We start from the raw sequence: 21,023 nt of genomic DNA on the forward strand, positions 1-21,023 counted from the left end.
AGGCAGTGCCTTTCCCTGTCCCTGCTGTGATCCTGTGTGCCAGCTTTCCCGGTCCCTGCTCTGATCCTGTGTGTGCCAGCTTTCCCTGTCTCTGCTCTGATCCTGTGTGCCAGCTTTCCCTGTCCCTGCTCTGATCCTGTGTGCCAGCTGCACATGCTCTGAGCTGTTCCCATTGCTGTTTTCCTCTCTGCTGGACCCTGGCATCAACTCCCTGCTCTGTCAGGACCAGCCAGGGTTTGCTTCTCCTGTGTCCCTCTCCACTCCTGACATGCAGTTTTCATAATCTCAGCTCATCATGGCTTGGTGAGGAGAGTTTTATCTAAAATCCCAGCTTCTAATCCACTCCAGTGAGAGCAGTGATGCAGTAATTTGTAATTTGGAGTGTCACTGGAGGCCTCATCACACTCTCATGTAACTCAAACTGATAATGAAAATGAACAGAAATTGCTGGGCCGCAATCCCAATATAAACTGAAGGAAGTCTGTCTGTCTGGGTTGCACATACATATTTTTCAAATAAAGTTATCAGTTTTCTTGAGATGCTATCATGAAATAAGAAAAGCTCTCTTTATCTCAAGTATTGAATGAATTTAATTTAAAAGACCTAAATATGCAGAATGTTTCACTGTGAAATGGGGAGCAGGTCTGAGGAAAGATAAAGTGGGAAAGTTGCACAGAACCCTTTTCCGGGAAATACCTGAACACCAAAAGGCAACAGGCATGCAGTGACCTAGGCCAGGGGAGAAATATTTTTCAATTGAGACCTTTCAGACAACAGCTCAAAGAATTTGGTGTCACTCCATAGCAGCTTGCTGGGGTATGCACGACCTTATTGACAGCAACATTTAGTTCTGATAGCAAAAATAGAAAATCTGCTTGCATGACAAAAACCTGTGTGCAGCAGTCTTTGAAGTAAAACAATTCAGCACCACAGGAAATATCTACGTGTTTGGGTTTTGTTCCCAGGCTGAGAAACTTGTCACACCTGCCCCTGTGTGGTCAGCTGTGTAGTGTTAATGACTGAAATAATAACTGATAAAACCAGTTTATCTGAAAAATTATTTTTCTCTCCAGAATTTTTGTCACTGAAGAAACAGAGTCTCAAAGGCCTATATAGGCACAAGGAAGGGCATGCAAAATGCAGATTTCAGGTTAAAAGCAGATGTCTGATTGCTGTAGGAACAGAATGCCACTTTCTGAGGCTGTCAGGAGACCCAGAGCCTGCCCTGACACTGCTGACACACATCACACACTCAGTGGTCACTGACACCATCCCACATTCCAAAAGCAGCTCCCCAATTAATTCCTGGCTCTGGTTCATTAGCACTTGATGGGATATTTTCCAGCTTTTCATACTCATACCAGATAAAGACTTTCTGCAAGATTTCCTTTCAGTCAGGGGCCTGAAAGAGAAGAAATCAAGTTAATTTTGACTTAAGTTTTGACTGTTCTTTGGTCAGAAAACAGTTTTAAAGATGAAGAAAACTAGTTGTTTTAAGTACAAAAATAGAAGAGATTTTTAAACTTAATTTTGCTTTGAAGCAAATACATGATTTACCCTAATTCAGGAAACACTGAAAATGAGAGGTCTTGGAAAATCAAAAAAGAATATAAAAAGAATCTTACCAGCATCCCAGGGAAACAGGCTGCCCAACTTCATAAAAAATCAATGGCAATTCCAGTACCAACCCTTCAACAGTATTTTGTTTAAAGTTTCAATTCCAAATCATTTGACTGCATGAAATACTACAAAGATTTGACGGCTTTAACTTAAAGGCTTTGACTTAAACAGTCAAAGTATTTTTGATTGAAAATTTAGTGCAAGCACTTGCATCAAAATATTTAATGCGAGGGATAATGTGAGTACAGCAGAAGCAAAATTAACTATAGTATGGCTCAAAAGCAATGCAAGACAAGCAAATCCTGTGCATGAAATTAATTAAACTTGAAGCATTCTATCTGCACTATTGCTCATTATATTGAGCTTCTTTGATAATTACACACAATTTTATGATATTATCAATTTGAACTTACTGGAGGTCTTGACATGACCAGGGATGTTGCACCTTCCATAACTCTTGGACAGATAACAGAATTCAGATGGACACTACAAAGTTTTGGAGTTCTTGTTTGGGTACAGGCTTGAATTCCAGGAATTCTGAGTTGAACAGTGAGAGAAATTCATTAAACAACAAAGTATTTATTGATATTTGCTGAATATACACTGATAAACAAGGCATCCATAAATAAAATAAATTAAGACTATGCCTCAGGTTTTTCTAGGTGAGTAAAGAGGCAAGAAGGAGCACTATTCAATACCTGAAAGAAGCACTATTAAATACCTGAAAGAACTGCTGCCTTTGTATCTCCTTCCAGGATAGTACTGTGGTGCTTTTAGTTTAACTATTTACATCTCCTACCATTGCCTGTTTCAGATAAAATCTGAATCTGTAAAATCTGAACCTGTGAATCTCCCAAAAGACACTTAAACACATCTTCACCAAAGAGTAGGCAATGGAAAAACTGAAAATGTGCCAAAATTAAACAACACTTCCTATTCTAAGTGGGCAGGTTCTGAATTCCAAGCAAAATTTGAAGAGGAAGGACTATACAATGCAAGCTGAAACTGGAGAAAATGTAATTTCCCACTGGATGTTGACTGGTAAGTGAAGAGAGGAAACAATACTGAACTTGCAGCATCCTTACTGACAGTCAATTAATGAAAAGCTGGATGTGGAAAAACCCAAAGATGAAAATTCCCTGAACAAGAATGTGGATGCTACCACTGCCCTGGGCTTGCACAGTAGCCAAAATTGGGGAAGAAACTGATCAAATACAGACAAACCCCAAAAAGTAGGTGCAACAGTGATACTCAGCATGAACTTCGGCAGAACTGGGGAATGGGTAGATTAATCCCAGTTTTTTGACTCTCCAAAGCAACCACAGGATAATCATGAACAGACAAAATATTTGGATGATCACAAATATGAAAAATGAGAAATGTGGTGCAGCCACTTCAATATTCTCCAAGAATATTACAGGATGAAAAGGCAAAATGGCAGTATTTGGACAAGATCACTGCATTTTTGTTATGTCTGAAATTCACAAAATATCAGATACAAATAATGTGTGTGGGATGTGACACAAAATTTTGAACATTTGTTCTTGGGTCTGTTAGCTGTTTGTGTACCATTACATAACCAGTGACCCACACGTGTGGCATGCTAAGTATTTTATTTTTCAGCGTAGTAATTCTAAGGCTCCATCAAAAGAAAGGGCTTTTATAGAAGACACTTGTTAGATAGGGAAGAGAATCACTGATAAAATACCCCAGGCTTCTTCAAAGCCTAAACTCGCCTCATTCCTTCACCTACGCCATGGATGTTTTGTTACTGCACACAGAGAAGGACAAACAAAGCTCTCCCCTCCTGTAAGACCTGGGATGTTGTAATTCTCCTTTCTACAGCAGCAATGTTCTGGTGCACAGAGTGCAATAGTGATGGAGCAGCAGGGGGAGCACATCCACTCATCCCAACTCCTGGCTGGATTCTTCTAGAAAATGTTCCAATATGAAGTTGAATCCCTTTGTACACAGCATTTTTTCCAAACAAATTCTCAGTTCCTAACTCTCTGCTGCTGCTACAACTCAAGCACAGTGGCAAACCCTGAAGCTTAAGCTGACTTGTCCACATTTTCTCCAAGTCCCTCTTGGAATCTTCATTTTGCAGAGAAGAGACCTCCAGGGTGACACTGTCCTCACACCAAGAGCCTTTTCCTACCATTCCCTTGTACATTCCCTACACAGACACCACAAACACCACATCTCTCATTTCAGCTTTTATTTGGGTATTTTTAAGTTAAGTTGCTCAAGTCCATTTTCCATCAATACAGACACTAAAAACTGAGATCAACATTTAAGGCAACATTAGCATCCATGCCAAGCTCAATCTGCAAACCAGGTCCTCCAAGCACCACAGCACCCAGAACTGCTACGGGTCCCCACTCTGTCACACGTTCCCTTTCCCTTTGGACTCTGCTGTCCCACACCACTCAGGAATTCCTTTTACATGCACAGTCTCAATTCAGACCTTGCCATTTTCTTTTTTTTTATAGCTTCTTGTTTAAGAACTAGATCATTTTTGCATAAGGTGATATGAGTGAGATATGTCTCAGGGTGAAAGACTACAGTTGAGTCAAGCTGGTGATATCATACAGAATCTTTTTCTTTAAAAAATATATTTAACATCAGTATTCAATGACTTTAGTATGAACATTATGTGTATTTAGCCTTTTGGTAAAGGCTATACATTGAGACTTGTTAGAATGATAATTTTGCTTTAAATACTGATTTCTTTAGCGTTACTGTTGACAAGTGTTTGAGTTAGAGATGCCCAAGTTGAACTTTTAGGTCAGAATATTTACAAGTATACAAAAGACCACGTAGCTTTGAATACACCCACTAGTCTTAATACAGAGTAAATAAGGATTTGTCTTGTGCCCTTGTGGAATATTTCAACAGGTGGGTCTTGCTTTTTTTTCTCTTTTATAGTAAAAGGAAAGTTTTTACTTTTCCTTAAGGAGTGTATTTATTACAAGATGGTTAGCATACATATATCACATAACATACAAGTGTTAAAATTGACCAGTTACAAAATAAGCAGTGGTATGTATATCTTCATATAACCTAAGAACAGGATCAGTATTTTACAAAGTACATATAAAAGTACTTCATATACAAAGAAAAATACAAATGTGCAAACACCATTGTCACAGGTGGAAATTTGTCAATTGAAAAATGCTAGAAAAATCCTTCATATTTTTGTTTTGAAATTGCAATTGCATTAAAAACAGCTGCATTTCCTATTGTGTGTGGTGAGAAATCTATGTTCCTTTCTGACAAAATACATTAGTTATAAAAAACCCCACAAAGTTTAATAACTGAAAAATCTTGTAAGTATAGTCAGTTTGGTTAGGCTGACATTAAATTACAAGCAGAACATCTGGAAAAATGAGAAAATAGTGAATAATATTTACATATTATTTGTAATATTAGTGTGCTATTTAACATATTAACATTTCAAAGTAAAAACAATGGCTTAATTACCTACATATTCTACTCAAAGTCCTCATTGTTTGTAGACTGTAAAATTTCAACTAATTTGGGGCCATTAAAAATGTTTCACCAGGATTTTAAGCAGAACAAACACAAGTTCATCAGAAGTAAAAATCTATAAACAGTCTTCCAATTAATGTGCAAAAAAATGTTTAAAAAGTATCAAATCACGACACCTCAAACTTCATTATGTACATATCTAATATCTGTAAATGCTGTTAACTAGCTAGTTTTGTTTTGTTCTGCTACAAATAACTTACCTCTGTCCTGCAAAATGTCTGCATTGTAAAGATTTCAGTGCAAGTGCTTGCTTCATTGTTTAGTGCATTATCATGTTCACTATTTTTTATTTTACAGTGAGCAGAACAGCATATAAATTAACACATACAACTCACACACAAGAGATCCTTCGTCTACTGAATTCCTAGTTTGATGTTTTCCATTGCTCCAGGGTAGTGTCAGCCAGTTTTCTTTCGTTTATCCCATGGGAATCGCAAATATAATCGAAAATAAAAGTGCTATCTATGGTCTTCAGGTAATCCCTAGATTCTGAAATTCCATAACAACATTGCAGAAGCACTCAGCAGAGCACAAGACAGAAAATGACCTGCACACTGAGAAAACACTTGAAAATCTGGCATCAGGCAATTTCACTTTTTTGGTCTTTAAAAATATCTACTGTCTATAAACATTGGCAACCCGGTGTGTATGTCACTGGACTCACAGCTTCATTTATTTATCTGTTTTTAGGAATTGTAGACATGTTCCCTCTTATTCATGACTAGCTTGGAAATAAGAACAGTCTGCTTAAAAATCTAAATAAAGTGGAAATACACTTCTGATTAAAGGGAAAATTTCTACACTTCCCTTTGGACATATTTCCTAACAGAACAGCTCTGAAATCAGAAAACCAGGATCAGATGCTAGTGCAAATCCAGCCCACTTTTCTAGCTAGGAATTGTACTGAAGAAAGATGAAATTCAAGATAAATGGATTATTATTTTTTCAAGTCCTCCCTACAGAAAAAAAAAATAGCAGTTACAGTGGTTATAATTATTCAACAGAAAAGAACTTATTATGAACTTTATTGGCTGAAATGTAAGGAAGGCTGGTTGTGTGTCAGTAACATTCCAGAACTCAGTTTCTTCCAGGATGAGGTGCTTTAAATGGGACTTTATCATGGAACATTTTTCTCCTTTCTATGCATCTGAAATGCAGCTCTGGATCCTGTCCATCCATTGCTGAGCACTCTGTGCATCTTGGGCACAAAAATTATACACACGTTTATTTGTCTTCAGCTGCAAGGAAAAACAAGGACACAAAGAAGTCAGCACATGGAAAAGAAAACCTGCAGAGTTCAAACTGCAATACTCAACTGGGTCTGAATGTAACATTTTTGAACTATTGCTGTTGAGAGTGATGCCAGCTACATAACATTTTTTTGTCTTGAGATGGCACAACAGCTCTTTCCTAGCTCACAACTTCCAGCAGGACTGGAACCAGGAGCTTAAACACACCACAGGAAGGAAGTTTCACATAAAGATCAAATAAAGACCAGATATGCTTACATCAAAAAAGGCCTTTTCACTGGCATGTTTTGGAGCGCCAATGGTTGGAGAAGCAGGAATCACAGTTTCCACTTCTGCAAGGTCTATGTGTCCTTTGCAGCTCGTATCCTCACCAGAGTCGTAGTATCGCAGCTGGAACGCAAGAGAAACAAAAACCCAGATGTGCTTTTAGATGGACCTTTCAGATCAATTCCCTTTTCCTGGATACAGCCTGGGGGCATTGACTGCTAAGGGTGGGAAGCACAAAGATGACTAGGAGCTGAGGAGGTGGGGGAAGAGTATTTTGTCCCCAGAGCTCCAGAGCAGAGAAGCAAATAGTCATGGATTGCTCTGGGTAGAGGGCACGTGAGGCAGGAAAGCAGAACCATTTCTTCACTGGTCATTACATAAAACCAACACAAAAGCTTCACTGAGGCATTGATAGAACAATTATCCTCTCTATTTCAAGAATTCAAAGTGATCAGCAGAAATTTAAGTGTAATTTTAGGTAATTATAAACCACACAGAAAGCTCACATTTTCCTATACTGCACATAGAGGTTGAACAAAGTCTGAGCTTTTTTCTTTTTTGTCCTTGCAAAGATAATTTGATATGGATATTAATCACTCTGTAAAGTGAGTTCCAACTTGCAAACAAGTTCCAAAAAAGTCCCCACAACAAAACCCCAACGAATTCCCATAAGCCAATGCAAAATAGCAACAGAAACTTTCACAGTAAAAGTCAAACAACAGAATTCCAGCTAGGATTGACCTGTATTACTCCTACATCTATCATACTCAGAAGGCTATTTGATTATACAAAAAATGCAAAAGTTTATTTTTCTCCTGCAAAATGAACCTTTTCTCCTATATAAAAGATATATAGGATATATTAGGAAGAATAATTATAAACAGCACATTTGTTGGTATTTACCACACTGATCTCAAAGTATTCAGTTAGCATTTCAAGAGATGCCTGTCTTTATCTATATTACATATTTTAAAGTATATGGACTACAATAAATTAAATTTTTTTAAACAAAAGCATACATGAGTCTGAGAAGTTATAACCTCCACTTTGTGGAATATTTGGCTCACAATATTTTACTGCCTGATGACCCAATGTTATTTGAAGTAACAAGACCATAAATTTCTACTGCAGAATTCTGGCATATATTGTAAATTGGATAAAAAGTTTAGACCAACAGATTGGTCTATTTTTGGTCCTCCTTTTTGTACAATGATTAGGTAAACACTTATGAGTGATTTTGCTACTAAATTTACATGACTGACTAATCTAAAATACTCCTATATATTTTTGTAAAATACTCCTATGTGTTTCTTTCTAAAAAATAAAAGGCAAAATACTAAAACCCCTCTCTCCACTCAGAATTCTGTATGAGCTACAAAATACACAAGACAAACACTGATAGGTCATGAATGATGTAGCACACATCACATCTGAAAATCATCAATACTAATATTCTTTGTAAGACCAATCTATACAAACCCAGGCAATAAAAAAGGAGCAACATAATAATAATAATAAAAATCCATTATCTGAGAAGGTTTTACCTGGTGTTTTGTGACATCCAGCACAAACCAGCGAGGTTTCCAACCCTTTAGCAAAGCTCCTCTTTTGTACAGCGTACCTTCAAAAGATCTGAGAGGGACAGAAAACACAGTGGTATTGATCCCATAACATGGATACTGCTGAGAAATAAAAGCCCCAAAATTATACATATTAAACACTTATTACATACATATCAAACACTTATTTTCCTGCAGGAAAACTAGCAAGATTTAAACCAATAGTTTAGCTGTTGGTAACTGTGACACACAGATAAAACACCCTTTTAGTACTTTGGATGCATTAAATGTACAACTACAATTTGCTTGTGCATCCGAAAGGGAAGGGTGAAGGATGCTGGTAGGAGATAGAGGCACACCCACTGAGACAACTAAAAGTAATCAAATCCAAAAAGAAGGAATAAGGTAGCCACAGAATATTCTGTGCACATGAAAGTTTAATTGCTTCCTAAGGCAGAGACTTTTACCAATGTAATAAAATATGACTAAATACTGTCTGATTATTCAGTGATATTCTATGTGATTATTATTGCTAACTACTGTCTGATTATTCAGTTTACCTATTTTCATCAGTCTTTGATGTGAAATGATTGTACAGCGTGGTTGTTCTTCTGTCTACTCCATTGGAGGGAGAGATGCTTGAGCTCTGCTCCTCACCCAGCCCACTGTCAGGTATTTCCAACAAAGACCTCTTCTGATAGGAATGCATATTGGGTGACATCATCCCTGAGGAGCCAGAAGGATGTCTTTGGAGCTGAAAAGGAGAGAAATAAAAGAAAAAAGGTAATGCAATGTGTCTGGCATTGTGAGATGGTCTCAGTGCTGTACTCATAATAAATACATGGTACAACACGTAAGGTGGGAACTACTGTCAGGCCAAAAAAAATCTTCCTAATACAAGTCAGTGCTGCCTCAGAGAAGAAGCCACAGGGATGGCAATGCCCTGCATTTCTTAGGCAGAGGGGTGCACAAGGTGGGAGAAATCAGTATTTCAGAAAAGCTTCACATACTCCAGTGACATAATACTGAACAGTGTTTGCCTTGCTTTCTCAGAAGCATCTAAAACTGAACAGACATTTGGGTACAATCCATTTCCCTGATTTCAAAGGGAAGGAAGGGGGGAAATGAAAAACTATGGCTTCCAAGAGCTACTTTATAGATCGATGTCATTTCAGTAGAATCTCAATAACGTGGAACAAAAGGGATCCTGTATTTGGGCCTATTCTAAATAACAAAACTCTACAGATACAGTCTTGAACTGGTAACGCAGAGTTCAGAGGCCAAGCTCCCAAAAAACAGCATCTAGAATTATTCCTGGTGCACACAGAGACCAAAGAGGCAGCCTTTGATTTAGAAAGTATCTATACTGTCAGCTCCTCTTGTTACCACACTCAGGAATTGGAAACACAGGCATGAATATTTCTTATCTCTACTTAAAAATTATAAATCCATTTAGCCATGGAAATGTCTTTACTCATCTCTGAGAATCTGTGATATCCTTTTGGCTACTTTCAGAAACTGAGCTTTTTTAACACTTCAAGAATCTTTCAAATGTATAAAATCACATATTTCTGCATTAGTAAAATGCTCATTTTATCTGTATGCCTTAAACTACTTTGGAAAATCAACTAGATAAACAGCACAAGTAAAAATACATTTTTCAACATGAAGAAATCAAAAGCCAATATCATGGGTTAGAACAACATATTCAGTTTTTCAAAAGCAGTATTTCACTCCAAGAAACACAGTGATTTTGTCAGTGCCTCAGGTAGCCTATATAGCAGGAATGGAATTATTCCATTGGACAAGCTTTTTTCTACTTACATTGTTTTGTCTGCTGTCATCCTTGAGATTCATTTTGACCCTTTCCCACAAAAGCTGCCACCTCTCTGGGCTCTGATTTAATTTACTTTCCAACCTCTCGATTTCCTGAAACGAGTAACAAGGGTTTCCATAAGAATAAACATTTCTAACTGGCAATTATTTTTATACAACCATTCTCCAGTCTGTTTTCACCCAGTGAAGTTCCAACCCCTCTGTCACACGAGCTATAACTGAGAGCCATCAGAATCAGGACTCAAAGGCACCCCAGGACAGCATCAGCCACATTTTGTTCTTCCTGCATGTCCCAGGTTAGAGGAGCCACCAGGCTTTCAATTCTCCCCCAGCTGCCCTGAACACACAAAATTCAACACCCACAACAGAAAATTCTGCCATAACAGAAACACAACACTGATAAGGACAGGCTGTATTTTATGAAAATATTTACAAAGAACAAATTCTGTGCTGCGACACCAACAATGGACACTGCCAATATTAACATTTACCCTGGTTTATAAAATGTGATACAAAGCTGTAATAAAAGCAGGAAATGAAACAGAAAGATTTATTCAATCTGGATGCCAAACTGTAACAACATGTTCTTGTTGTGGAACTTGGGAATATGACCTATGTTGATAACCTCCAGTTAGGGTTATTTCCTGTTAATAAGACAGTGCAAAGTTAAGTAAGAAGAGGCAATTTTATGAGTTTATGTTTACTTGTGGACACTCATTGATACATTTGTCAAGTGTGGTCCATATTCCTTGCCATGCTTCTTCTCTACATTTTTACTTTCAACAGCTATATTGAATCTTCTTATTAATTAAATAAAATTAAAACCTCTATTTTGCAAATTCAATTAAGAATTAATGATGGGATAAAAAATTGCCACAGGACACAGGCTTCTCATGCTATATAGAAGCTAACTAAGCATTTAAGACATTTATTTTCAAAGTAGAGAAAGTCTCTACTTACTTCTGCCATACTTAATAATTAAAGTAGATTTCATAATATTGTCCAGTTCCTATTGATCTTTGGATTTTAATTATTTTCAGGCAATGGCTATAATTGAAAGACAGAAAATTATTATACTTTTAAAATAAGAAAACATTTTGATAAGGAAATTAACTTCTGAACTAAATTTTAAACTCTTAGGTGAAAATAAAAAGCCACCATTTGACAATGTAACAGGAACAAAATATTTCTACAAACTTTTCCTTGATGAAGATAAATTAGGAAACTCCAAAGAGAAACTAAATATAAGAAATGTGGCTTAACAGCAAGAATCAAACAAGAATCAAAAAAGCTTAACAGCAAGAATCAAAAAAGCTTTAAATAATGAAGGTAGCTGAAAGTCACATATGCTTCTCCTTCTGCTAAGAAATAAAACCAGAATACTTTTGTTTGGAGTATCTTCAGGTAGATAAAAAAATAAGGAATTATGAACACAAGCCAGACTAAAGCCTTCTCTAGATTACTTGTTTGTCTTTGAAAGTGCTGAATGGAAAACACTTCTGGGGGCATAAAACTGAATCAATTTACCAGACACTTTTTAAAATAAAATCCTTTCCAAATTTCTGCAAAAGGATATAAGCTCTCTATTGCCCTAAGTTAGGCAGTTTAATCTGATCATTCTCTTTCTGCCCTAGTCTTGACTTCTGAGTACAAGTCCTTCTCTGCAGAATCTGGAAGTAACTGAAACTTGTTACTTAGCAACTGGGTCACATTCCTTCTTTTTTGGCTCCATGGTGAGTAGTGCTTCCAGAACTTAAAATGAAAAACTTTCACAAAAAACTTTCAACAATCTCCTGTATATAAGTTGAAAAGTTAGGACTAAATTCTCCTTTAATAGACCCCATGAAAAACTTTCACAAAAAACTTTCAACAATCTCTTGTATATAAGTTGAAAAGTTAGGACTAAATTCTCCTTTAATAGACCCCATGTAAAAAAAACATACATGGCAATAAATCACTAAGATTTACTCTTGCCTCTTCAGTTTTAAATTTTACAGAAAGCAGCAGATTTTTTTTTTTCCTTTCCATGTGTGGAATGGATTCTGAGTAGATGCATTTCCTTGAAAGAAAAAACATCTTTCAATTGAACACTCTGGTTGATCTGCTGTTGTCCAGGCTTACTGGAGCAGAAATATATATATAAGAAATAAATATATACATAAGAAAGTTTATGACAAATTCAATTATGAGATGATTCATTTCCTGCAATTAATAACCAGCAATTAGCATTACTGTGCCTTCCAGGAGATGTGCTAAATAACCTGCTTTGCAAAATTTGAATGGTAGAGACAGGAGTTACACCTGCAGCAGCTCCAGAACTTTGGAGGCTGATCTCCTCTTTTGCACCCACAGTATGTCTGTGAATGCCCACAGGTTCATTTCTCACAATTCTTACAAATACCAGGATCTGATCCACTCTTAAAAGAAGAGCATCACATTCTACCCTGAAAATTCTGAATTAAAGCACTCAATAACTTCTCTGTTTCAGCTTTACATCCTGAAGTGCACTACCTAGTTTTCAATTGAAAAATATCTTTAGAACAAACAAATTTAGGCTTATCATTATAAACTAAGCAAGACTCAATCTTCCCCAGTAATTTACGATGCTAAATATGGTCTCAATTGAAACATTTTCTGGATACCAACACATTCTCAGTGGATTTATGACTAAAGGAGGTCTTTCTCCTATATCAGCAATAGCCTTAAATTAACAACTTGTTTTAAAAGAACGTTCACTTTGCTTTTTAAACTTAGAAGAATATTTTTGTAACCTTTATACAATCTCTCCAAAGTTTTCCAAATGTTCTTTCCATTGCTATCTTTTATTACTATAATCTAATTCACAAATAACATTCAAACTCTGTAAAAGCTGACCCACATTTCTTTAGCCTATAATGTGGCTAATTTCCCTGTTACATGGCACTTTCTCACAGTTGTGGACATGGATAGTCTGGCACCTACCCTGGGAAGAAATGCAGGAGAACATTGTTGTGTTCCTGATGTGCTCCTGGCCTCTGGTTACCTGATACAAACCTCCCTGCTTTGCTGAACAATGCCCACAATGTTCCCTGCTGGGAGGCTGCTCTTCCCTTGCCTCTGGGAAGTTGGAAGCTCTGAGAAGTTCTGACTCTCTTATTTTGAGTCAAGGTGGGGGGGGCGGGTTTACATGACATTCTCTTTATTTATTTATTTTTTTAACTGAGCATTGTCCCTGCGTTCGATCAACCAGGATTGAAAGGAGCAGCCCAAAGGAATTTGAGGAATGTGCCAGAATAAAGCCAGAATAAAGCTAACTCTCTATCACAATCTTCAAGGACTCACATCCATTTAGAAGCTTTCTGCTTTAAGACTTGCCAAAAATCATCTTTGAATCAGGAGAACTGGGAGCCTAGAGCATATCCTGATTTTCTAAGCATTGCAATAGTGGGCTCCATAATCCCAGACTGAATTTAAGGTAAAGTCTGCAAAGAGTTTTCAAAATAAAACACTGCACACAGGGATGTGTATCTGGACATGCAAGTGGCTCAAAACAATGGAAGTGAAGAGTGCCCTTGTCATTTTCCTGCACTATCAATTATGATGATAACCAAATGTTAGGCTGTTAATTAATTGCAATCAACAAGCATCTTCGTCTTTAAGAGAAGACAGATATTAAATCACTCTAAATAACTACTACTAACAATGATGATAATGGGATCATTTTTCATCTTCTAATGAGGACAGAAACTAAGCAGCCTAAGTAGGCCCAAACAAGAAAAAGCCAAAATCAAGCATCTATTTCAAGTACCAAAATATTTTGAAGAAATCTAAATTTATCAGTTTGCTTTTAGTAAACATGAATAAACTAAAAGCAATCACGGCAAGCTTTTTTGTGAAATGTGGGCCAAGATGTTCAGTTTATGTTTGTGTATCTGCTTCCCAGTTGTTACAATCAACAAGTGTCAGATTCTATTTTCTGATCTGTCCAAGAATCTGGGTCATTATTTTACCACACACCTACTTCAAAATAAGGAGAAAGAAGTCAAGAAAGGAAGATTCACCATTTGCCCAAATGAAAATAGCTGCTCCTGCATTTCCTATGAAAGGTAACCTACAATTTTATTTATTCTTTAAAACAGTCAGTGAAGAAATGAATCCATGAGTAGTTGTTGACTACAATTAAAGCATGCTCCCAGGGAAGTGTGCATCCAGAACAACGTCAGCTTTGCAGGAAGTCTGATTGATCCCCAGAACCTCCACCACATCTCCAGATCAGTCTTATTAAAACCTGTTTTGACATCTATCATGATCCTTTATGAACAGTACATCTGTAAGGCAATAACTTCAACAAAAATCAAATATGAATTTCATGAGCATAAGAGAAGTCACTGTTCTGTGCGACCCAAGTACTCACATTTAAAAGGCTGGTGATGGCATCAGGCTGTATTTTGTTTACATCATCATAACATGGCCACACTATTTTCCTCTTAGTCTGAGAGGCTGAACCATCTGCTTGGTCATTTTCTTCTGAAACACCGCATTTTGCAGGTACCATGGTCCAATCATAGGAAGGACCTGTAGCCAAAATCTCTTCCACATAATAATCCCACTTTTTGAGGCTGGACATATTTACATTTGGCTTCAGTGCCTATTTGAAACAAAGTGTTAGTATAATGACATGAAGGAAGCCTTTGAATTTAAGATTTACAACACAATACCTGTATTTTCCAGATTATTCTAAATTGAATTCTACAATGGTGAGTGTACTGTGAATTTTCTAGAATTAGTCAAGACACAGCCCAGTCTAGGGCACAGACATTGTCATGTAAGACAGAGATGTAGATAATGTGAAATGTATCCCATTATGACTCTAAACTCAGTTCCCCTTTAAAGACAATTTTAATAATAATTCATATAATTTAATTAAATCAAACAGGGAACCTAATTTAGCTTACCAGGATGCATGAATACCTGTTCCAGAATTTGGCCCTTTAAATTACATTTCCATGCCTTTCAGATACTGCTCCAGTCAATCAGGTAAGGTTAATTTTGTCCACCAAATACATAGCTCAGAACAATTAAGATACCAAAAAGTACTCAAGGAATCACTCAGAATAACAAACCACCTGTATTTTAGCAAAAATCATACCTCAACTTCAGCAGGGGCATAGAGGTAATTGAAGAAAACAGGGCTCCTTTTGTGCATCTTTTCAATACATTCCCAAATACAAATTCCTTTCTTGGCATGTTTATCTCCTTTATCTTCAAACAATGTCCCTGGGGAAAAGAAGAGCAGCAAAAAGATGGCTTTGGGATAATGCTCAACAAATGCTAAAGCACATCCCAATGGAATTTCACAGATTGAAGGTATAGCAAACTCTACTATCAAATGCCACTGCAAGAGGAAATAAATAAAGAAGATAAATAATAGATATTAACGTCTTTTTGGAATAAAATGGTTGCTCAAGTCTAATCTGCTCCACAGCTACAAGAGTTTTTAAGAAAGCATTGTAATTGATCATATGCCATGAGAAGCAGCCCTCCAAGCAGAGAAATTTGGAGCATGTTTGAGTGGACAAGTCCCAAGAACAGCCTCAACTGGGTTGCACATGACAGATGGAGTAGAACAGAAAATATAAAAGGAGAAATACTGAAGATAATGCAGGAGGAAGAAGTGGGAGGAAATCGATGGAAAGGCTTTTCTTTCTTGAAACTTTGTGCACTCTCTGATGGACTCACAGAGCCTTTGTTTCTGTTAAAAGAAGGTATTTAGTAGGGAAAAGGGAACTACCTGGAAAAACTGCTAAAAACTTAGCAATTTATGCCAATTAGGCATGGCACTCATTGCTTCTACTTTCTCTTAGGGCCCTCAGAGGCACGGCTCAGGAGTCACTGATGCAATGCTACATGTTCTTCACCTCCATTTTCCTTTGTACACCTGAAATGTAATTTCATGACATGGAAATTCCTTATGTCGTCACCACACAGCTACTGGACCATCTTAACCCAGGCAAATTTTTGTACACCAGATATTGAGGAGAAAAATATCAACAACTCCACAAGCAGTATGCAAGACACAAAGATCACACATACCATGTTCTAGTCTCTCATAATCTGAATCCAGAAGAAATGTTTTAAATCGATTTGATATGTGATGAAAAGCCAGAAACTTCAGATAATATTGATTGAACTCAAACTCTGTCGGATATTGGTTATGAATCTAAAAAATAAAATTAAGAAAAAAAAAAGAAAAAAAGTGGATATTGAGGATAATACAAATAGATATGTAAGAAATAATAAAGTGAAATGACAGCAAAACAATTCCCCCATGAATGCTGAAAACAAACTGCAAGTGTCACAAAAATCTTTCTAACATTTTGTCCTAGAATATTTTTTTGGCTAAATAAATTCATGTATTTTCTGTGCTGCAAGAACATTTCAGAGCAGATAGAGTAAACTGTATAGTAAGCAGTATCATACTCTGCACAAATGATGCCATGATTCTTCCAGGAAATCCAACTGGATAGAAATCTTCTATGATAATTCTTGAGTCACCACATAACTTCACAGATAAAGATGCTACTCCTGGATGTGGCTGGAATTCAACCTTTAACTGAAAGATTTCACATTGGATTTCTGTCTATTGCTGAGAACCTCACAAGGCAGACAAGTACAGAAACAATGCTGCAAATGAGAATCCACCTACCACTCCTGAAACAGCCAATTTCTCAAGTACTAACTAGTCTACACATATTTCTTCCTTTTCAAAATACGACCAAAAATATTAGAGTATGGAAAAAAACCCACAATGAGGAGGTGTCTTGTCATTATTCTTTTAAAACAGTAAAAACCATGTCATTCCTTAAATTGTTACCCTCATTAGGCTGAGGATCTGTCTGATTCAGTGAATGACTCCAATGTGAGTCAGGAGCTGATCTTTATTTAAGAAAACTATACAAGATTATCAGAGTACAGCACTGTGAAATTGCTGGTTCTTCACAGCAGCTCCTCTTTAACATTATCATAAAGAGCCTGATGGAAGATTTTAAGCACAGAGTTTAATATTCATAGCAAAAATATTTTAGCATTAGTTCATGATATTTATACTTGATATCCATACAAAATGAAAGATTCTAAAAATCTTGATGAGATAGTGCTTGGAGAAATCTCATGTGTTAATTTAAAATTTACTCTTCAAATAAGCTTATGACTAATGTTCTTTATTTTCAGAATAAACACAACAATTAACTGAAAATTCCTAATTGCAGTGGAAATAAGTACAGCTTGCAATTGAAAAAGAAACTGCTGACTGAATTTCACATTTGAAGTAAGTCTCACTGTTCTTTGTCTAGCTCCACATCAAACCTGTAATATACCTTTAGTTCTGCAATCTATTCCTGCCTTGTCTTTTGCATTCCCACCACTCCTTTTTCTGTTCCATGTTTTCTCTCTCATCTCTTACCAGTTTTCTCTCAATCTGTCAGTTACTCCATGAGGTTTGTTTCAGTACTGATGGGAATCGTTACTAAGATTACTTGAAGCTCCTTACATTTATATTTCACACAGATCAGCTAAATAAAGGGGGAAATAAGTGTTTGGCAAGGAGAAGTTTTCTACTGAACATACAACAGTGACAGGAAAATCCCTTGAAAGGACCTATAAACACCCACACAGCATTTCAGTCAGAGAATTTGCTATTACTTTATCTCAATATTATCTTGGGGCTGGGCATTTTAAATGTTCAGATACTTTCAAACATTTCAGTTCAATATACCTACTCTTATTTAATCCCCATTTTTCCCCTGATACAAATATTACATTCTTGCACTGATTTGTAAGAATAAAAGATGTAAGAATAATCAATTTTTTTTCTATAATAAATTCAGGACTTCAATTTTATAGACAAATAAAATATTTAGCTCTATTTATGAAAAAAGAGATTTTCTTCCATATCTTCTTTAGTGCATATTTTCTCCTTGTGTTAGGAGAAGTTTTTTTTTAATATACTGTAAGAAGGAGAGGCAACATTCTGCTATTTGACATGAAATATATACAGAGTCTTAACTTCTACTTACAGTCCAACAATTATTTTAATACATGTAAGAATTACAAGAACAAGCTGCTGATAAAATTCTGCCATGGCTCTAAATGTTGTGGGTGATTCCATTTTTGAGATTTCTGGATGCAGAAATATTGTAATAACGATAAGTTATTATAATTATAATTTACTTTTAAAGAGAAAACATCTATAAAACATTTCTCTGATAGAGGTAAACAATGTAGTAATTATTGTTGTCTTAATCTCTATAATATATGAACATTTAAAACCTGATTAAACCTGTACAATGTTTCTAATATTATGATTATAGAAACTCAGCATTCTGGAGTTGTTTTTAAAATTACCATGGTCCCACTGAAGTAACTCCTAAATGTATTTAATAATCTTATAGATTATTACCAGCTTTCCAGCTTTCCTTAGTTTTCTAATAGATTTTTGATTTTTTAAATATTTTTTTCCTTAGCATGAATGAGGAATACAGCACTCCAAAGTCCTGTGCTGGTGATGGCTATGGGGTTTTCCTGCAAACCCTGGAATGCCTGAGCACACCTCCCATGGGAGCAGCACTCACCTCCTCTTACACAAGGTGCTGGGACACAGCTCCTCACTGGCCTTAAAAGATGTCAGCTCTAGAAAATCATCCTGTTTTAATTAAGGTTAATAAATTACCAAACAGATTCAGAAGAAAAATAAGAGAAGCTTCCTCACTGACATCACTTGCATAAACTCTGTCTCCTTAGAAGCAGGGAAAGCATCTGCCAGATGCTGCTATTGTGAAAGACTGGTTTTGCATTAATAATTCAGCTGACACCTGGAGATATTGGCATAAACAATGACTTTTTATAAGATGATGCAGTTCTAATTTAGGAATCACTGCTTCATTTGTTTTCTCTGGATCTTTAGTTTAACCCCTGATATTTAATGCATGTACTGGCTCTGTGGTAATTTTCTTACTACACCTAGCATATGGATTGTAAAGCGTAAAAGTACTTTGAAAGGACCAAATGTTTGCTTCCAGTTAATGGGTAATTTTAAAAAACTGATCATAATAAAAAACTGACCCACTTCTGGGTCAAGTTGCAGTCTAATTGGATTCTGTAGTTGTGTAACAATTTGCACAGAAACCAATGAAAATTCACAAAAATTTTCAGGTATGGATGTTGATAAAAATTACTTTTTATGATGAATTCATATGAAATTTCAACCAATTATTTGACTTCAAAATCAATTTTCCTAGAAATTACAACCACACTGTTAGAATTTGGTAACTCATAGTATTGAGTTAGAAGAGTTATCATTAGAAGGATAATCTAACTCTAGTTCTAGAAAAATTACTCAGAGTTGCATTCTCCATGGGACTGTAGGTCATTTAGCTTACAGAAAAGTCTATTATCAATATTGGACTGATTGTGCTTCCCATGCCCTGTCTTGGATGAAGATAACACTGGGCAAAATAATTATAACTCCTTCATAGCCTTATCTTTCCTCATAAGGAGTTATGTCTCCTTCAGATAGACAAGCTGAACTGCTTTTAATGGTCTTTTCTACCAAATTTTTCCCAACATTTTGGCTGGGAGCTGCCAAGAAGGCCTGGGCTGAGGGACTGGAGGTGCTCTCTCCTCCAGAGCAGCAGTGAACAGCTCCTGGTGGGCAGCAGGAGGCACCAGTCCTGCTGGCACAGCTGCACCCAGGGCACACAGCTCAAACCCACAAACACAAAATGCTCTTCTCTCTGGAAAATGAATCTGCTAATAACCTGTGTATTTCCTAAGACAGAGGCAGATACCTGCTGACTGACTGTGATAATTCACTTGGGGGAATTTTGGAAGGAATTTGAGATGGGACCTCTGATTTGTTTTTGGTGATGGGATTTATTTTTCTTATCTTCTACATAGTCAGGAAGGGTGAATTCAGCTCACATCTTCACTGCATGGTTCAGAAGGTCACAAGACCCTTAGTTACAAGGCCTTTTAAGGAGTTATTGACCAATAAAACACTGCCAACAAGGATATTTATGGTTTTGACCCAATCCTTAAATATTTCATCTTATGGACCCATGCTACAGTGTAAACTTTCTTAGCCAATCATGTTATGATTCACTAAACAAATTAAATATTTTATTTTTTTCTCTATCTTAAACTCTAAAACTCTAAACTTTCCTTTACTTAATGTGTCTCTGCTTTAAACTATAAATCCACATTCTAGCCCCTAAGTTTGGAAGCCTTTTCCAAGGTCTCAGACCAAATCCTGTATTTAATTCCAAGCTTTGGCTTCCAGGCTCAAAATTCTGAGAGTTCCTTGCATTTTGATTCCAACAAGTGGCAGGCACTGAAGCTGCTCCCTGAGGTGAATTACAAAGGTCATGTTCCTGTATTTCCTTGACACATTCACATGTGTGTAGCCTGAGGCAATACTGCACCTGACAGTTGTGAGCAGCAGGGATTTGTCCCACTTTGCATTTCATTCCAACTTTTAAAGGTGGGATGACTGTAATCCACTATTCCATGTCCTTAGAACTGCAGATTTTGTTAAACAAATCTTAAAGAAAAACCATGAAGAGAACATGGTTCATTCTATTTCATGACAATAAATCCAAATCCTTGAATTTAATTTTTAACTTTCTTCTGGATAACCCATTTGCTTCCAAAACCTGTGTCATCTCTGAATCACTTGAGAAGGAAATACTGCATGGGCATGTGAGGATAATTTCCTTGTAATGACAACTTTCTAAGATTTATTATAGTAAAACTGAAGCAAAGTGTTTCCAGGGGCAGAAACAGGTTGTGGGCTATGTCTACATTAGCAAGAAATCAGAAGGAACCTAGAGTAGACAAAGAGACTGAAGGACCTGCTGTTGATGTCCCTGCAGCCATACCACACATCTGTGTTTTACCTGGACTG

The 21,023-nt window shown here is 36.6% G+C and overlaps 1 protein-coding gene across 11 annotated transcripts in view; it reads right to left on the reverse strand.

The window, feature by feature from the left end:
• Positions 1-4,024: 4,024 nt before the first annotated feature.
• SBF2 (SET binding factor 2) overlaps positions 4,025-21,023 on the reverse strand; it is a 232,315-nt gene continuing 215,316 nt past the window's right edge. For 10 of the 11 annotated variants that reach the window (XM_074543433.1, XM_074543428.1, XM_005494563.3 and 7 more), the window contains 8 exons: positions 16,157-16,283; positions 15,213-15,340; positions 14,478-14,711; positions 10,073-10,177; positions 8,809-9,002; positions 8,234-8,321; positions 6,681-6,812; positions 4,025-6,410 (listed from right to left, as the gene is read on the reverse strand). In XM_074543433.1, the coding sequence (XP_074399534.1) occupies positions 6,312-6,410; positions 6,681-6,812; positions 8,234-8,321; positions 8,809-9,002; positions 10,073-10,177; positions 14,478-14,711; positions 15,213-15,340; positions 16,157-16,283 (1,107 nt within the window). In that variant the 3' untranslated portion in view covers positions 4,025-6,311. Of the gene's footprint in view, positions 6,411-6,680; positions 6,813-8,233; positions 8,322-8,808; positions 9,003-10,072; positions 10,178-14,477; positions 14,712-15,212; positions 15,341-16,156; positions 16,284-21,023 lie in introns of those variants that run through there. The other variant, XM_074543434.1, reaches the window with a different exon arrangement.

The sequence above is a fragment of the Zonotrichia albicollis genome, chromosome 6 (assembly GCF_047830755.1).
Source record: "Zonotrichia albicollis isolate bZonAlb1 chromosome 6, bZonAlb1.hap1, whole genome shotgun sequence".
NCBI lineage: Eukaryota > Metazoa > Chordata > Aves > Passeriformes > Passerellidae > Zonotrichia > Zonotrichia albicollis.